Here is a 17,741-nt window from a genome sequence, read left to right as displayed (position 1 = left end):
TTTCAGGAAAAAGGTAATACAAATAATTCATGATTTAAATTTTATTTTGGAACAGATTTTTAAACTCAGAAGTACATTTGCAAAGTCTAATTTTTAAAAAAGGTACACTGAGCATCCTTACTAGAGACAGAAGGCAATAGGCAAGGTTAATATCATTCTCTCAAATTTAAAAGACACCTCTCTGTTAACAAAAAGATAAGCCATTTCACAGGGAATGTACTTTATAAGGGTTTTCTGGGGATGGGGGAACTGTTTTGTCAAAATGAAATGCATTAATAATTTTTTTTAAACTGACGAAAAAGAGGTAGAGTAGAGGTGAGAAGAGATTATCAATAGGGGATTTTAGCTCCTCAGCAAAAACAGGGTATACATAGATAATATAAAATAAGTATCTAGTTGATTCAAGTGAACCAAAACAGTCTAATTTTTTAAGTATTAAGATTAGTTTTGGTTTTTATGCTGAGGAAATATGAAATTAGGCTAAGCAATTTTTAAGTGGTACATGCTGCTGCTTTTATGTACCTCTTTGACCCCATACTGAGATTTATATGCCTCAGTGAGTTACTGCATTGAAATGAAATTTCAGTGAAAACATTTCAAGAGATCTGCTTACTTGACAAGCTATACTGCTGACATACTACCCTGGCATGCTATTAAGCGAACTCCCCAGGAGGGAATAAAATGATGAACCAATCATATACTCCCTTCTCTTACATGGAAGAAAGTAGCCTGTTTGTCTCTCACTCATGCATTCTCTGCTGACTCTATCCATGCAAGCTGCTCATAACTATTCTTATTCAGTGCTAATAAGTCTGATGCAGCAAAACTGGAATTCATATTTAAAATTTAGCATATTATGATCTAGTTTCAAAGAGAATATAAATGGATTTGTGGTAGAAAACTTTTTAAGAGCAACAGTATTACTTGGCATACCTAAGAAAATCAGCAGAAGTCCATTGGACTAAGAGCTACAAAATTAGGCCAAAACTTCAGTTTTTAGGGTCTTCATAAGTCCCCGAATAACCAAAAATGTCACCCGCAGTATTAGCACTGATACTTCCAGATGCATAATCCTTGATGTTGACAAGGGGAAGACAATGTTTGTGCACTGAGAAATTGTCTTCATCCCTATTCTAAGACCGGGGGAGGGTGGGCAGTAATACTTTGCCTAGTGGGTAATGAAGAACTGCGATTTGGTTTCTTCCTCCTTTCCTTTTTGACAGGGTCACCAGATGCTGTCCAGTCAATCACAGAGCAGTGAACTGAGAAGCCAGATACATCCAGCTAGTACAAGTGTAGTTACTTCACAAATCAGCTCACAGGCCAAATGTCAAAGCATTTTAGGAGGTATCTAGGTTGGTATGAAAGAGTCCTGTCTTGGGTAAAGGTACCTATTTGTCAAGCAGAACCACATACTGTCAAGTGTTTACAACCCATTATGAGAGGACCTTGACTGAACCAGAACACTGCCTCTGCTCTCCTCTTCTCCACTGAACAGAATGAAATCCCTATGTACAAGCAGCAAGAGCTTACTATATATAGTCACAGTTGCCTCATTATTTCTTTCCTGGATAAGACTAACTCTAGACACATAAAAACTAGCCCAACTTCAGCCTGCAAATCTTTATTTACAGTGCTCATAATGCAAGGACTCAAAATCTTCTAATAACTTCACTAACATTGATGGGACTATCAAAAATTTGTAACTGAGTTTTTTGGGGGTTTTTTGGGTGAGGCAATGGGGTTAAGTTACTTGCCCAGGGTCATGATTAGTAAACATCAAGTGTCTGAAGTCACATTTGAACTCAGGTCCTCCTGACTCCAGGGCTGATACTTTATCACTGCACCACGTAGCTGCCCCTGCAATTGAGTTTCATTCCTACTGCTCCTGATAAAGAAGACTGGTAAGGACATGGCTAAGAACTCTTTCCCAGCTCAAACATTGATGCTGGTACAGCAGTTTGTAAGCCCAAGTTAGATCAATACACAGCAGGGGTCATCACCCTCCTTGCCCAAATGCACTACAAGTGCTTCAGCCTTCTCTTTCCACCTCATACCTCTGGCAAAATGAACTGTTCCACTGGCTTGTACCACAGTCTGTTGACTTGTACTCCACAGCTGGGGGGACTGAAACGAGCACTAAGGAGAGCTTCCTATGGGCAGAGAAAAAAAGTTGATAACGGGATCATTAAAAGTCAGGGGACAAAGTCATTCTTCATCATTATACATAATAATACAAAGAGTCTGCCCGCCCCTGGGCCCCCATCATTAGGAATAATGATATTCTATTTGGTTGAATTAGCATTAGTTTCTACCAACCCCAGACCCCTCACTTCTACTCTTCCATCTATTATCAGATTAGGACACTGAATCTCCCTATAATATCCCTTCATTATGCCAATGATATATCACTTAGTTTTCAAACTAAAATGGTAATTCATTCTAATTTAGAATGTAAAACTGTGCCCAAGCAGCTGAGTATGTGAGGTATTGTCAAACAAAAGCAGAATTAGGGGAGTGATATCCTACATCAAGAGAAGGTGAGGCAAAAACCAAGCCAAGGGGATATAAAGATGGCTGATTTTCATTAAACAGCTTATTTCCTTTGAACACTCACCCATTCTTTTTTACCCAAAATAGTATATTTATTTACATGCTTAATATTACATACACATTGACTTGAGGCACAGCATCTCATTAAACAAGGACACAAGGTTTCCAAAATTGCAATTTTTTGTTAGGATTTTTTTTGGTTAAATATTAGCTTTTACAAATGCTACATGTTTTTGCTTCTTCAATGAAGTAGGTGTGAACATCATTGACTTACATGCAAAAAAAGGTCCTATGACTTTGGTGGGAGGAGGTGGTGGATATGAATATAGTTTTGTTGTGGAGCTTTTGTGCCAGTACTGACTTAAGCTAGAAGTTCCTTTAGAACAGAGACTGTTAACCTGTCACCAGTTATATAACATGTACAGTGAACAGCTAAAGGTCAAATCAATAATATGGCCAAAGCACTATACTTATGAATTGGGCTCATTCAGTATAATGAGCGGCAGACACATCTTCATCTAATACCAAGACAATTACGTATCTGATGTTGGCAAGTTACAGCAGGTCCTAATTATAGATGAAGTACTAAGGACTACAACTCTCAGATCACTTAGAGGATTTCCCAGATAGAAGACTAACTGATGCATAACAGATGGAATCATATGCTAATTGGCTATTAACTTGATGAGGCTCTTCTCCTAGTAATAATACTAGATTGTGGTCAAATACACCCATGTCAATGGAGGAGCTCTCTCAATACAGCACCCACACCAGTGGAACTCTTCCTAATTCCACTATTTCTCTCACTACTTGCAAATGAGTATTCCATATTTTTGAAAGGAAATCTGTATTACAGGCTTACAGGAGGAAATAAGACTAGGAAAGAACAGGTCAGAGACCAAGTAGTTCAATTCCGAGCTAAACAAGAATCCTTTCTATAACACACCTGATGAATTACCAAGGATGGATGGAGGGAGCTATACTTTGCTTGAAAACTCCAAGTGAGGAAAGCTTATTACACTTTAGGATGGCTCTGCTGGTTAGAAAGAGGCCTAAATCTCTGCTCTGTGGGGCCAAGCAAAACAAATCCAATCCTCCAAATGAAGTACACTGTGCAACAATATTCAACACTCTAAATTAGTAGAAATTTTCCCAGTGTAATGATTGGAATGATGCCACCTACTGGAGACTTGCTGTGGGAAAGCTCCGCCATGAGGAAAATGCCTCAGAGGGCAAGGCCATGTGGCTTTTCCTTGGCGCCAGGAAATGACGTTTTGCTCATGGGTGCTGTCTATCAAGGCTACCAGCCAATCAACTTGAGGAGCCTCCTATTTTCTGGGAGGAGACAGGAAGGAGGAAAGAGAGCCTGTGGAGAGCTCTTGCTCTTTTGGATTCCTAACTTGGTGGTGGTGGTGGCGGCAGAGGACTTCAAAGGAAATTTGAGGAAAGATAGGAATGCCAGGCTGTTGGAATTCTGTTCTCAATCTTTTTCTTTCTATTTTTCAATAAACCCTTAAAAATCCTAAACTCGTTTTATCAGTGATTTTAGTCAGTTTCCTCCAAAACTGGGGGAACAGATTAGAATCCACATTTAGAATCTTAAATTACACACCAGGTAACTGAAACATATATGGATTATATCTATAAATACCTCACACTCTTTGCTAAAGGGGAGAATTTTTTAAAAAAGACAATTACTTATTTATGACAATAAATATAAGCAGTAATGAAAATATACTAAAACTGATTGAAATTAAAAATTATAATGGCAGCCACTGGCCATGGAAGCAGAGTAAAATAGTTTTAAAAAGTTGGTCTTGCACTATTTTCCTTATTGTGGCATTCTTTTTGAAAACCAGGGACAATTTCACATACTCAATAACACACATGAGTGCAATACAATTATACCAAATTCTTTACTACTTTCATTCAAATACACCTTTGGTTAAATTGTGTTCTCTCAAATATAATTAATAGTATATAGTAACCTGATATAATAGTCCAAAATAGAATAGAGTTCGTCACATATTAGTATTTCTGTCAATACAAGAATTACAAAAAAGTTCCATTACATTAAATAAGAAAAAGAAGGGCATCTAGGTGTTGCAGCAGGAAAAGGCACTGGCTCTAGATTCAGGAGTACCTGAGTTCAATTTTGTAGGCATTTTCTAGGGAAAACATTTTAAAAACTAACAAGATGAGAAACAACAGTTAAGGGGTCAGAGAAGCAAGAGAATACCTCCTGTTCTGCTTGATACACCTTGACAGTAATATTCCTCTGGAAACCCACATCACCAGCATCATAGAAGACTCCAAGACTAGTAATGACAATCGGGTAGAGAACTCGAAAGCTCACACTGACAATCTGATCCTCAGAGAACCCTGATGCAGTTCCTTCAGGAAGACTGAATGCCTCGATTTCCTGATTTAAAACTAGGGAAGTAATAACAACTCATGTTTAAATACTGTTTATGAAACACTTTCCTCAAAATAACCCTATGAGGTAGGTAGCAAAAGTATAATTATCTCCATTTTACAGATGAGGAAACGATGACAAACTGAGACACACACTACAAATCAGAAAAAAACTGGAAACAGATGCTTTATATACAAACCAAATAAAACCTTTTACCTGTACCAATTTTTATTGTGGGCTGGGCTACTAAAACTAAAGCAAGTAATTGCTTGTAAAAATAAGCCAATTATTTGTCAGGTTTCCTCCTCTTCCCTCCAAATAGCAAGAACAAATACAAAGCTTCAAAAATATGGATTTTTAGGAAATTCAGATACATCTGAATTGTTTGACAAAGGTCTGTTGTCTATTAGAGACTGAATGGAGCATATGTAAAGTGTAGAAAAACAAAGTCAATTTCTCCCCTAACCTGGTGATGGCAAACTCAAATAGAAATGTCCCCTGCAGGCTGCATACTGACTTAGAAAAACACATGTTATCTATGTTACATAGTATTTTTATTTATTTTGTTAAATGTTGCCCACTTACATTTTAATTTGGTTCAGGCTATGCACCTGACACCTCTGCCCCAAACTAGAGCTGATCATCATTCATGGAAGCTTTACAAGAAATAAAATAAACGTGTATCTTTAGAAAGAGGATTTGAAATTTCCCTAAATGGTATTTCAAAATACCACGAAGATGAAGTAACTCCCTCCTCCCCAACCCCAGCCAAGGACTGCTCAAAACTTTTCATTCTGAGAATGGAGGTTTATTGAAGATTAAAGAGAATGTTTTAAAAGCCCGTTTAAGCTCTTTAATACACCATGCTGTAGATTTCCATTTGTGATTTTAATTTTATTTGTCTGTGCTACAGCAGTTTAAGCTCAAGGATTCTTGAGAAAGTCTCACACACACACACACACACACACATTCTCTCTCACCAAAACTGATTATTTAATATGAAATATTTCTAAAGAATGTCATTTAAATTAACAATGACGTAAAAATGGCTTTGCAAGGGGTTCAAAACTCAATAATATAGCATTTATCTTTCTCTTCTGTTATACATATAAGGAATATCTGCAAATACTTGATACACCAAATTTCAATCATCTATCTGATAATATAAAAAAAAAAGAAAAAACATGTCCTTCTGAAATTCCACACATGCCAAGAGGCTCCCATCTGTATCCCAATATATTTAGGGGGTTTGCTAGGAAGCAGGGGTGGAAAGTTTAATTGTCAAGAATGACTTCATACTGCTAAACTCGGCAACTCTCAATTAATAATTTTGGTATTGTGATTGACAGTCACCCTAAGGCCAAAAAGAGAGAAAAGTTTAGAATAGAGTAACAAAATTATGAAAACTATGAACACTAACATAGATGTAGAACTCACTGGGATTAGTGATATTCAGCAGTTTGCAGGAATAAGGGTCTTCTCGATCTTCCACAGGCACATTACAGCCATGAGCACCTATTATGAACTTCACAAGCACACTGAGAGATTTGTTGGCATTAACAGCAATTCATATTTCATCATGAACATGCAGCTTCCTCCCAATGCCCACTTCAAAATTTGTCCTTTTTTAGTCATAACTACTCATTAAAATTAACTTTCTGGGGGCAGCTAGATAGCGCAGTGGATAGAGCACTGGCCTTGGAGTCAGGAGTACCTGAGTTCAAATCCGGCCTCAAACACTTACTAGCTGTGTGACCCTGGGCAAGTCACTTAATCCCAATTGCCTCACTAAAAAAACAAAAAAACAAAACAAAACAAAAAAAATTAACTTTCTGGATTTACCTTATCTCATGATGAAGGAAAAGAAGCAAACAAGAGATGCCAAATAAAATAGAAGCTCATTTCTAACCTTATTCTATACTGAAAGACATAGATCCTGCCCTTGGCCACCACTAAAAGCTCACACCAATACAGGACAGCTAGTTAAGTCATGGTTTATGAATGTTTATATTTCTATTATTGAGGCTACAGTGTAATTTTAAAGAGTTGTACATCAAAGTGTTATGTAAGCATGATTTTCTAATATGAAATATAAGACTTCTGAAATTCAGAAATACTTTGTAAAAATATATGTATAATATATCTATATCCACATCTACATCTATATATTTTGCTGATGGCCAATCAAGGCAGAATCTCTTTCTTTAATAATCAGTTTAGGGGATGCAAGTATAAATAGAAATAATTAATGATTTTTTTAAGTTCCTGTTGTAAACATTAGCCCTAGGTGGCTTTAGGCCATGTTATATGCACTTTTTCAAACACAACTATAAAAGTAACAGATGTAATTGCAGGAAGAAATTTTTACCTAGGGTTAATGAGGATGTCCAATCAGTTTCAAAAACAGGCTAAGATTATTAAAGTCAAAGCAAGATGAGACAAACTGGTAAAAGATTAAATGCATTTCAATTGAAAAACTATTTTCTGATAATTAAATGATACTTTTCAAATCCATTCATACATTATTTGAAGGTTAACAGTACTACTATAGGGGGCAGCTAGGTGGCACAGTGGATAAAGCACTGGCTCTGGATTCAGGAGGACCCGAGTTCAAATCCAGCCTCAGACACTTGACACTTACTAGCTGTGTGACCCTGGGCAAGCCACTTAACCCTCGTCGTCCCCCCCCCCAAAAGAGACAAAACAGTCCTACTATTACTTTGGGATCAAGACATGAAAGAATCTTTTGTAAAAACCTTCTTTTATGGTCACTGCTCGTGACCATAAAATTCACTGAGCAATTTGGCTCTTAATTTACTCAGCCCCAAAGAGCTCTGGTTTGATGTCTGCCAGAAAGGCACATCAAATAAGCATGTTCCCACTGCTTATAAACATCTCCTTATATATATACATACATACATACACACATATATATATCCTTTCAACGATCACCACTATCATCTTGAGACTGGCTAGTCAGTTGACAAGAGAGAAAGGGGCACTGAGTTTTTGTTAGCTTGTATGTGTTCTATCTAAAAGTCAACAGATAAGGTATTTTACCAAAACTCAATGCAAGAAATGTAAGAATATAAGTAGAGTACACATCACAAATACTGCCTCACATAGTACTTAAAATTTTCCACAAAACTTCACTTTATGTGTACCTTTATTTTAAAAAATAATTGATTTTGTGGAGTTGGTGGGGAAAAAGTTCATGGTACAGCTACATACACAATGTGAAATGTCTCTCATTCTAAAGCTGTAGTATGTAAAATTTGCTTTTCTTTTCTTTTTCTTTTGCAGGGCAATGAGTGTTAAGTGACTTGCCCAGGATCACACAGCTTGTAAGTGTTAAGTGTCTGAGGCCAGATTTGAATTCAGGTCCTCCTGAATCCAGGGCTAGTGAATCATCCACTGTGCCACCAAGCTGAGCCCTAAAATTTGCTATTTTTAAATTAAAACACTGGTATTTAAAATAAAAACATTTGACAAAATATTCTTCTCCCCTCATATTGTGATTAAAAGTAATTTCATTAAATTTATTTCTTGGGCATAACTGCAGCTAGACATAATAATTCCTCCAATATTAACAATAGTCTAATTTTCAAAATAAATGCTCACTCAGGATAATTGTTTCCTACTCTGTTTCTATCTATCTAGCAACACACTAAAATATGAAACAACTTACCGCTGACTTAAATCCGGATGCTGTTTCAAGTGCTTCAACCAGGTATTCCTGATCACACTTCGTAGTTCATGATTATTTCGAGCTGACAGCACACCAACTACCACATCATAATGTCTTGATTTCCACTGAGGAAATAAAGTCAGTTGATCTGGAAATAAAAGTTTCAATGATTTAGACATCTTATGCATCAACAATAACCAGAGTACCAAATACTATATTTTAAATATTTTCAAATACCTTACAAACATTTTAAATATTTTTTAAAGTTTTTCAATGTTTTAAATTCTTTAAACCAACAATCAGTTTAGGGAGGCAAATAAATCATCATTCTACTCCCTGGATGGACACAATCTAAAGATTCTCTGCTTGAAAAGGTCAACATGTTTTAATAACTCTATAACCCTTTAAGGTAAAATAATTTTAGGGTCAACAAATTTTTTTTTTTTTTTTAGTGAGGCAACCGGGGCCAAGTGACTTGCCCAGGGCCACACAGCCAGTAAGTGTTAAGTGTCTGAGGCCGGATTCGAACCCAGGTACTGCCGACCCCAGTTTTACAGAAACTTGGCTACACCAGGGCCGGCGCTCTATCCACTGCGCCATCCAGCTGCCCCTTTATCTAAGAACACAAAAGTGTGGGAAAGAAAAATCAACCACCTACAGTCTTAGAGAAAAGAGCTTCACTTTACAGTTTACAGATCAGTAAAAGATAGGATTCCATTCACCTGAAGTTTAAATTTGCTCAGATCGCTTAGATTTGCTGAGGACCTACCTAGTTAAAAGGAATGAGAGAAAAACATCTTAAAAGTAGAGCTGTCCACTGTCTTCTCTTCTACTGACCAGTTTTAGAAACTTTAACAATAAGCACAAAAAGTCAAACAGATAGGGTTCTATACATCAGCCTCACCTGGTCCCCCTTCAGTCAGAAGCAGGCAAACTTAAGGAGACATCTCCCAGAGGTATACATTCACCAAGGTTTTCTCCAACCCTGTAGCCAGAGAACTCATGATAGCAATCTCTCCTATTGTTCTGGCTCCTCAAGGTGCTCACACCCTTTTGAATCAACACTTCTCACTCCAAGTCAAAGCACTAATCACCTAGCAATATTCCACCACAAGGAAAATTCCTTTTCAAACCAGCCTCGGCACCATCATCCACAAGTCCTCTTCCACCCCTATCTATTTTTTCACACATTTTTCTACCACTTTTACTTTTACAGAAACTTGGCTACACCAAAGAAACCCTATCCCTTGCAAACCTCTCCGCCTGTGAAGACCTCCTTCCACTCCCTGCCCCCACTCACCAAGCTAGAATGGGTTGGGCGATACTCCTTGCTTCCTGACCACCTATCAACATTCCACCTTTACTCTTTTTTTTTTTTTGGTGGGGCAATGAGGGTTAAGTGACCTGCCCAGGGTCACACAGCTAATAAGTGTCAAGTGACTGAGGCCAGATTTGAACTCATGTCTTCCTGAATCCAGGGCTGGTACTTTATCTACCTAGCTGCCCCTCCACCTTTACTATTTTTTTGGCAGGGCAATTGGGGTTAAGTGACTTGCCCAGGGTCACATAGCTAGTGTCAAGTGTCTGGGCCGAATTTGAACTCAGGTCTTCCTGACTCCAGGGCCAGTGCTTTATCCAATGCGCCACCTAGCTGCCCCCTCAACTTTACTCTTTTTGTTTTGTTTTTGCAGGGCAATGAGGGTTAAGTGACTTGCCCAGGGTCATACAGCTAGTAAGTATCAAGTGTCTGAGGCTGCATTTGAACTCAGGCCCTCCTGAAACCAGGGCCAGTGCTTTATCCACTGAAAGCCAAGGGGGTGGACAGAGTCTTTTTTTTTTTTTGGTGAGGCAATTGGGGTTAAGTGACTTGCCCAGGGTCACACAGCCAGTAAGTGTTAAGTGTCTGAGTCCAGATTTGAACTCAGGTCCTCCAGACTCCAGGGCCTGTGCTCTATCCACTTCGCCATCTAGCTGCCCCACCCTCACCTTTACTCTTAAAAGGGCTGTTTGTACCACCTCTCTCCCCACTATCACTGTTATCATTTACTGCCTTCCCAGACATTTTCCCATCTTTTTTTTTTTCCTTCAGTAAATTTGGTACCTGGCTCATAAACAATTTTCTCCATCCTATCCCCTGCTATTATTCTGTGGGACTTCAATTTCAAGTTGATAATACCATATCAACTTGATTTCTTAATTCCTCAACCTCAATTCCAACTTCTTTCTCCACCCCACTTCAGCCACAAACTAACATAGACATATCTTAGCCCTTACCAGCTCACAGTACTATCCCACTTTAAGATGCAGAATTTTGAAATTTCATTTATTGGCCACAAGATATCTTTCTTTCCCTACTAACCTTACTCTGCACTGTACAATGAGTTTAGGATGCCTAAGGGGATATCTAATTTGAAATGCCCAGTAGCCATTTGGTGATGTGGGTCCTTATTAATGACTTAATAAATTCAACAACTTATTAAGTACTTAATGTGTTGGGCACCCTGTTTTCTAATGGGGACACAAAGACAAAAACAAAACAGTCCTGCACTGAATTTTACATTCTTTGAGGGATACAGGTATAGATATAAGTAAATACACAGTAGTTTTAAGAGGGAAAGAACATGGGGCAGCTAGGTGGTGCAGTGGATAGAGCACCGGCCCTGGAGTCAGGAGGACCTGAGTTCAAGGATAGAGCACCGGCCCTGGAGTCAGGAGGACCTGAGTTCAAATCCGGTCTCAGACACTTGACACTGACTAGCTGTGTGACCCTGGGCAAGTCACTTAACCCCCACTGCCCCCCCCCCCCCCACAAAAAAATTCAGGGCAGCTAGGTGGCGCAGTGGATAGAGCACTGGCCCTGGAGTCAGGAGGACCTGAGCTCAAATCTGGACTCAGACACTTAACACTTACTAGCTGTGTGACCCTGGGCAAGTCACTTAACCCCAATTACCTCACTTAAAAAAAATCAATATGGAGTCCTTATGTACAGTTTAGTAGTCCTACTTCTATTTGAGTTTGACACTACTACTCTACATTCTTCCACCTGGACACTTCTTTGGCTCCCACAAAGATCACTCCCAAATCTATATATTCATCTAGTCTGTGTCATTTGAATCTCCAACTGCCTTCTGGAAATTGCAAGCTCAATATTTCATACCCATCTCAAATTCAACTTATACAATATATAACCTTTTCTACAAAACCCACCTCTATTATGAACACTTTATTCCTTCCAGTCACCCAGGCTTACTACCTGAGCATTATTTTTGACTCTTTACTCTCTCTCACCCCACATATCCAATCAGTCACCAAATTTTGTCATATCTATCTCTATGAACATGGCCACTTCCCCCAAATCAAGCCCTCATCCTCTCTTGCTTGGACTACTGTAATATCCTCCTCCATTAGAACATGGATTCCTTGAAGGTAGGGGGGACTGTTTCTTTTTATCTCTAATAATTAGCAAAGTGCCTAGTACATAACAGGTCTTTAATCAATTTCCACTGATTAACTAAACTCACTGGAAGCATGTAATGAGGTAAGAGAGATCAGATGCTCTATAAGCTTCATTATCTTAGCAAACCATTATTTTCTTGTACTTCAGTTTCCTCCTCAGAATGAAAATATACATTTCATTCACTGACATAAGTACTGACACATTAATAACATTATTCTTGAAAAATCTGAATGCTGTCACTGTAGTAAAACTTCAACACCTTACACTGGTCTTCAGGATTGTAGGGGGATGAAAGGAAAAAAACTAGGTGCACTCCCCTCCTCTCTACCTCTGTAGAGAGTACATCATGAAGGTTGTACGTGTCATCAGACACTGTGAGTTTAGCATTACTGCTTATGTTAGGTTTTGGGGTGGGGCAGTATATACTGGGTAAAAAGGGCATCAACACATTTTAAAAACACTTTAAAAAGTGTCTGACTTGACTTGAAGTTGAACCCCAGAGGTCAGGTTCTGGGTCTGCCCATCTACTTATTAACTATGTAACATTTGGTAACCTCCCTGAGTCTGTTTCCTCTTCTATTTGATAGATATAGTAAGACATTATTTATACTTCAGTTGGGGAGGGGGCTGTTGTATACAATCAACCAGTCAATAAGCATCTATTAATCACTTATCATTTACCAGGTACAGGGTATACAACAACAAAAATCATACTGTTCCTGCCCTGACAGAGCTTGTATTCTATAAAGAAGACAGACATGCACACAGTCATTTTGGGAGGTCAGCCACTAGCACCTGAATAATAATCAGGGAAGGTTTATCGTATAGGAGGGTCCTTGAGCCAAGAAGTCTTAAAGGAAACAAGAGATTCTTGTACGTAGGAGAGTAATGAAGGTGTTTAATGGATATGGGGGACAGCCAGTACAAAGGTTCAGAGATGGGAAATGGATTCTTGTGAGAAATCACAAGGCCAATTTGGCAGGAGAAAAGTAGAAAGTAATGTATATGGCTAGAAAGTTATGATAAATCTAGATTATGGAGGGCATTAAGTAACAGAAGAGATATTTAATCCTAGAGGCAACAGAGGACCACTGGAATTTACTGAGTAGAGGATTGGCATAGAGGGATTTGAGCAAAGTATTTTGCTAACTAATGCACTTTATAAACATGAAGAAGATCTGGGTTCAGCTCTGCCTCAGACATGTAATAATGGGAAAATTTAGGGCAAATCTCTGGGTCTGTTTCCTCATCTGTAAAATGTGGTAGCTGATTTCTCAAGTTTTTTTCCAATTCTATCTTTATGATACTTTAACAATCTTAACTATGAGCACGGATGGGATGAACTCATCCACAAAACAAAAGACAGCAGATTGGATTAGAAAGCATAATCTAACTATGTGTTCTTATAAGAAACATGACTGAAAGCTAAGGAGATAGTTAAAAAGGGGGGCTAGGGTAAAATCTGTTATGCTTCAGATGAACTTTAATTCTATGATGTAATTTTTTTTAAAGCATCTTTTTTTTTTTTTTTAGTGAGGCAATTGGGGTTAAGTGACTTGCCCAGGGTCACACAGCTAGTAAGTGTTAAGTGTCTGAGGCCAAATTTGAATTCAGGTACTCCTGACTCCAGGGCCAGTGCTCTATCCGCTGCGCCACCTAGCTGCCCCTAAAAAAAAAGCATCTTTTTAAAGTACTTACTCTGTACAAAGCACTGTGGTCAGAGCTGGAGCTACAAACAGAAACACAAGACAGTTCTGGCTCTCAACTCACATTCTAACAGGGAGACACACATAGAGAAGGTTTCAGCTGCAAGTCAGATAGAAAGGTCAAGCAGCAAAGCAGATGGTAATGCCCTGATTTTCATTAGAGACTTCTAACAAGGAAATCCACAACTGTACAGATCAATAAGACTAGTTCTACTTTAATTACAAAGTCACTGAATGTGCTGAATTTTCAAAATTGTGCTGTATTTAAATACAAAATACTGTAACCACTACAGAAGACAGTAATAAAAAAAAATCGACGTTTATTGGCAACAACTACATACATGGCACTGTGTTTCAGAAGCTGTGCAAAGACTGATAAAAAAAGTCTTTCAAATTTCTCTCCATACCTAAAAATGAAACATCAAACTCAAATTTAAAAAAACCCACAAGGTTAAAATAGATTACTTTAAGGGGCAGCTAGGTGGCGCAGTGGATAGAGCACCAACCCTGGAGTCAGGAGGACCTGAGTTCAAATACGGCCTCAGACACTTAACACTAGCTGTGTGACCCTAGGCAAGTCACTTAACCCCAATTGCCTCACCCCCCCCCCCAAAAAAATTACTTTACAGGACCTTAATTAAAGGTTGTAGGTTTTTTTTGCAGGGCAATGAGGGTTAAGTGACTTGCCCAGGGTCACTCAGCTAGTGTCAAGTGTCTGAAGCCAGAATTGAACTCAGATCCTCCTGAATCCAGGACCCATGCTTTATCCACTGCACCACCTAGCTGCCCCCTGGTCGTAGTTATTTTTACTATAACTAATAATAGGAATCTGTTCCCTTGTGCACAATAATCATATTTTGTATATGTTTAAGCATTCAACACTTAATAAAATTAGGATTTGCAGCCATTTAAAACACAGAAACGACTCCAAAGAAGCAGATAATGCAACCTTTGCAACTCATGTACTTTCTCTCCACAATGCATGTTGTGTTTCGGCTTTGTTCTTTCATCATCACTCCTTTTTTCCCATTAATTTAGTGCAAAAATGGCAGAAAATAAAAGCAGGAAATGGTATGTCATTATCCAAGAAAGCAAACTCAGACAAGATATTCTCTTGCATGCCTAAATGGTAATAAGCAGTATCCATGAGACTGGCTTTCTTACAGAAACCAGGTTTGTAAAAATTAATATAATGTTAAGAGGTAAGAACAGCACATGTCCTCCATGTCTGGAAAGCTCTCCTTCTTAATCTCCACCTAAGGAGCTAGCCTCCTGGTCTTCCTTCAATCAAATCCCACCTTCTTTTTTACAGATAAGAAAACAAGGCCACAAAGAAAATATCCTAAAGTGTTTGAGGCAGGATAGAAACTCAGGTCTTCCTGATTTGGGCCAGTCCCCTACGGTGTTTAATCCGATAGGAGGAGGTGTCCCAGCTCTCCAAAGTTCTCACAAGCTTAGTGACCTTGTATAAACCCTGCCCTCAACCAAATCTACCCTTCCTTTCCCGGGATATGACAGCTGCCTTTAATAGCTTTAGATTTATCACATGGAAAAAGGTAAAGCACTTGTTTTATGTTGGACCACGAGGGCACAGCAGGGGCCAAAGGTTGATCAAAGGGAGGCAGATTTATTTAAAAACAAAAGTTTTTCACAATTAGAGTTGTCCTAGAAAGGAATGAGTTTCCTCAATACTACCTAGTCAATGGAAGAATACCTTACACACAAAGGTATTACCATTTCTTAGAGATTCTGTGGAAGAAACTTCCAGCATTGGGTGGGATTCTGAATTACTTTTAAATACCCTTCAAACTCAAGGGTTCTATGATTCTATTATACCGGGCTACTTTAGTACTTGAGGGCTCATTGGATTGGATACAAAATAATCGTTTTTAGAGTTATGGCTTAACAACCTCTGGGCAGAGGGCTGGGCCTGGGGTCAAGGACACGAGTTCAAATGCTACTTCAGACATTTACTAGCTGTGTGACCCTGTCTAACCCTGTTTGCCTTAATCCAATAGAAGGAAATGGCAAACTACTTCAGTATCTTTGCCAAGAAAACCCCATATGCTGTATAGGTGGGCTATGGTCCACAGGGTCACAAAGTTGTACATGACTGAACACCACCACCAACAACTAAATTATGAGTATAAGGTTTATTTATTCTTTATGTCATCCCAAACACTTGGTTCGGTCATACACACCCGGAGGGTATTCCATAAATACTTGCTGACTAATATCATGAGTACATCATGCCAATTAAAAAAAAAAACAACTGACAAAGGAGACCAAGCACAAACCCAGCAAAATGCACAGGGTATTACTGACACTTAAGTGTGATAAATTACTGCTCAACCCAATTTAGAGAAACCTAAAAATCTTTTTTTTCCCATGGAACTTAAAAGAATTGCAACACTAGACACTTCACCAAATCCTATTTGAACAGGACTTAATTGAAAGGGCAATAGAATCAAAACAAAAATCAAATACGTTGACTTATCAAGGACTAAATTACCACTAAGAAGTCAGAACAGTTAAGGGTTTGCAAATACTCTATTTTGGTCTTATAGAATTTTGGTTACCAGAGAATTCTACTTTTGAGGCGATAATAGGTAATTTCCCAGGAGAATTAAACATAAAATAACAGACTTGTCCCGAACCGCTCTGAAGGATTCTTCTACAATCACAACTTTCTTTCCCGATTGTAGGTTTCCTTCTTAAAATGTTTCGATTAATAGAAACCTAAATATTGTCATCTAGAGCCAAAGTTTTTTGCTCAAGAGCAAAGAATTTATTTTAAAAAACAAACAAAACCAACCAACTTCATCAAAAAAGGGGTATGATCTTAGGGCTTTAATATTTTTTATTTATACTCCATTCGGTGGAACCTGAAAACTAAATTTAAACAGAACTTCCACCAGAGCCATGTCTATTTCAAGTCTGGAGCTGTTTCAACTCTCTCAAGCATGCAAAAACCCAAACTACAGCACTTAAAGCAGATATTCTTCATACAAAAACCAGATTTTTCTTTTTAAAGGAAGGTTGCAATGGGCCGCAACAATCCTGCCTAAACAAACTTCGAGCTTAGAGAGAAGTGAGGTCTTAGAATAGTCCAAACAGTCTTGGGCAACCCGGACAAGGCCAACCTGGACACAAGCGAAGGAAGGACTAGTGAATGACTGTATAAGTTTTCGCCGGTACGTGGTTTTTACTCTAGTATCAGATGAGAAAACTCCTGGCAAGCGTTAAAGCACTATAGAAAGGTTGAACATCACTATTAGGACTTTCGCTGTCTCCCATACTCCTGCATATCTTGGTGGTTTGGCGAGAGGGGCAGCAGCTACAGGGGGTTGGGGGAGGAGAGACCTGGAACCTGCCCCTCCCCCCGCAGCCCGAACCTGCTGCGCCCCTCCCCCCCGCCCCACCTCACCTTTCCTGAGACTCACCTGCGGGGCCGGCCCCGGAGGAGGAGGCGCCGGCGGGGAGCGGGGAGCGCAGCCGCAGCCAGAGGTGCAGCGCGGCCCCGAGCAGACACGGGCACAGCAGCACCAGCCAGTTTCGCATTGGCCGCCCCCGCCCGCTCCACCTCGCGCCCCCGCCGAGCGCCGGGCTCCCCGGCGTCCCGGGGTCGGAGGAAGGCTGAGGGGACGGCGGAAGACGGAAGCGAAGGTGGGGAGAGGATTCCTTCACGCGACCACCCCCCCCTCCCCCCGAGACAGCGCGCGCACACACACCGCCCGCCTGACCCCCGCGTGCGTGGATGGGATCCTTCAGGACTCGGGGAAGATTTCCCAGACCCCCGGCGGCGGCGACAACCGAGGATCAGCTACACGAGGCCCCACCCCTTCGGCTTGGCTTCCCTGTGGCTCCTCCCACCTTTTTTCCCCACGCTCCCCGCCCCTTTTCCTACAGGCCCCTCCTACT

At 39.6% G+C, this 17,741-nt stretch overlaps 1 protein-coding gene across 5 annotated transcripts in view; it reads right to left on the bottom strand.

The window, feature by feature from the left end:
• The window catches only part of B3GALNT2 (beta-1,3-N-acetylgalactosaminyltransferase 2), a 38,954-nt gene extending 21,428 nt beyond the window's left edge, over positions 1–17,526 (bottom strand). For all 5 annotated transcript variants that reach the window (XM_044001658.1, XM_044001659.1, XM_044001660.1 and 2 more), the window contains exons 1-5: positions 17,264–17,526; positions 8,658–8,805; positions 6,407–6,507; positions 4,793–4,986; positions 2,058–2,153 (exon numbers count right to left, since the gene is read on the bottom strand). In XM_044001658.1, coding sequence (XP_043857593.1) covers positions 2,058–2,153; positions 4,793–4,986; positions 6,407–6,507; positions 8,658–8,805; positions 17,264–17,381 — 657 coding nt within the window. In that variant the 5' untranslated portion in view covers positions 17,382–17,526. The remainder of the gene's footprint in view (positions 1–2,057; positions 2,154–4,792; positions 4,987–6,406; positions 6,508–8,657; positions 8,806–17,263) is intronic.
• Positions 17,527–17,741: the final 215 nt, after the last annotated feature.

This window comes from Dromiciops gliroides, chromosome 4, assembly GCF_019393635.1.
Source record: "Dromiciops gliroides isolate mDroGli1 chromosome 4, mDroGli1.pri, whole genome shotgun sequence".
NCBI lineage: Eukaryota > Metazoa > Chordata > Mammalia > Microbiotheria > Microbiotheriidae > Dromiciops > Dromiciops gliroides.
This window is presented reverse-complemented; position numbering and strand designations above follow the sequence as displayed.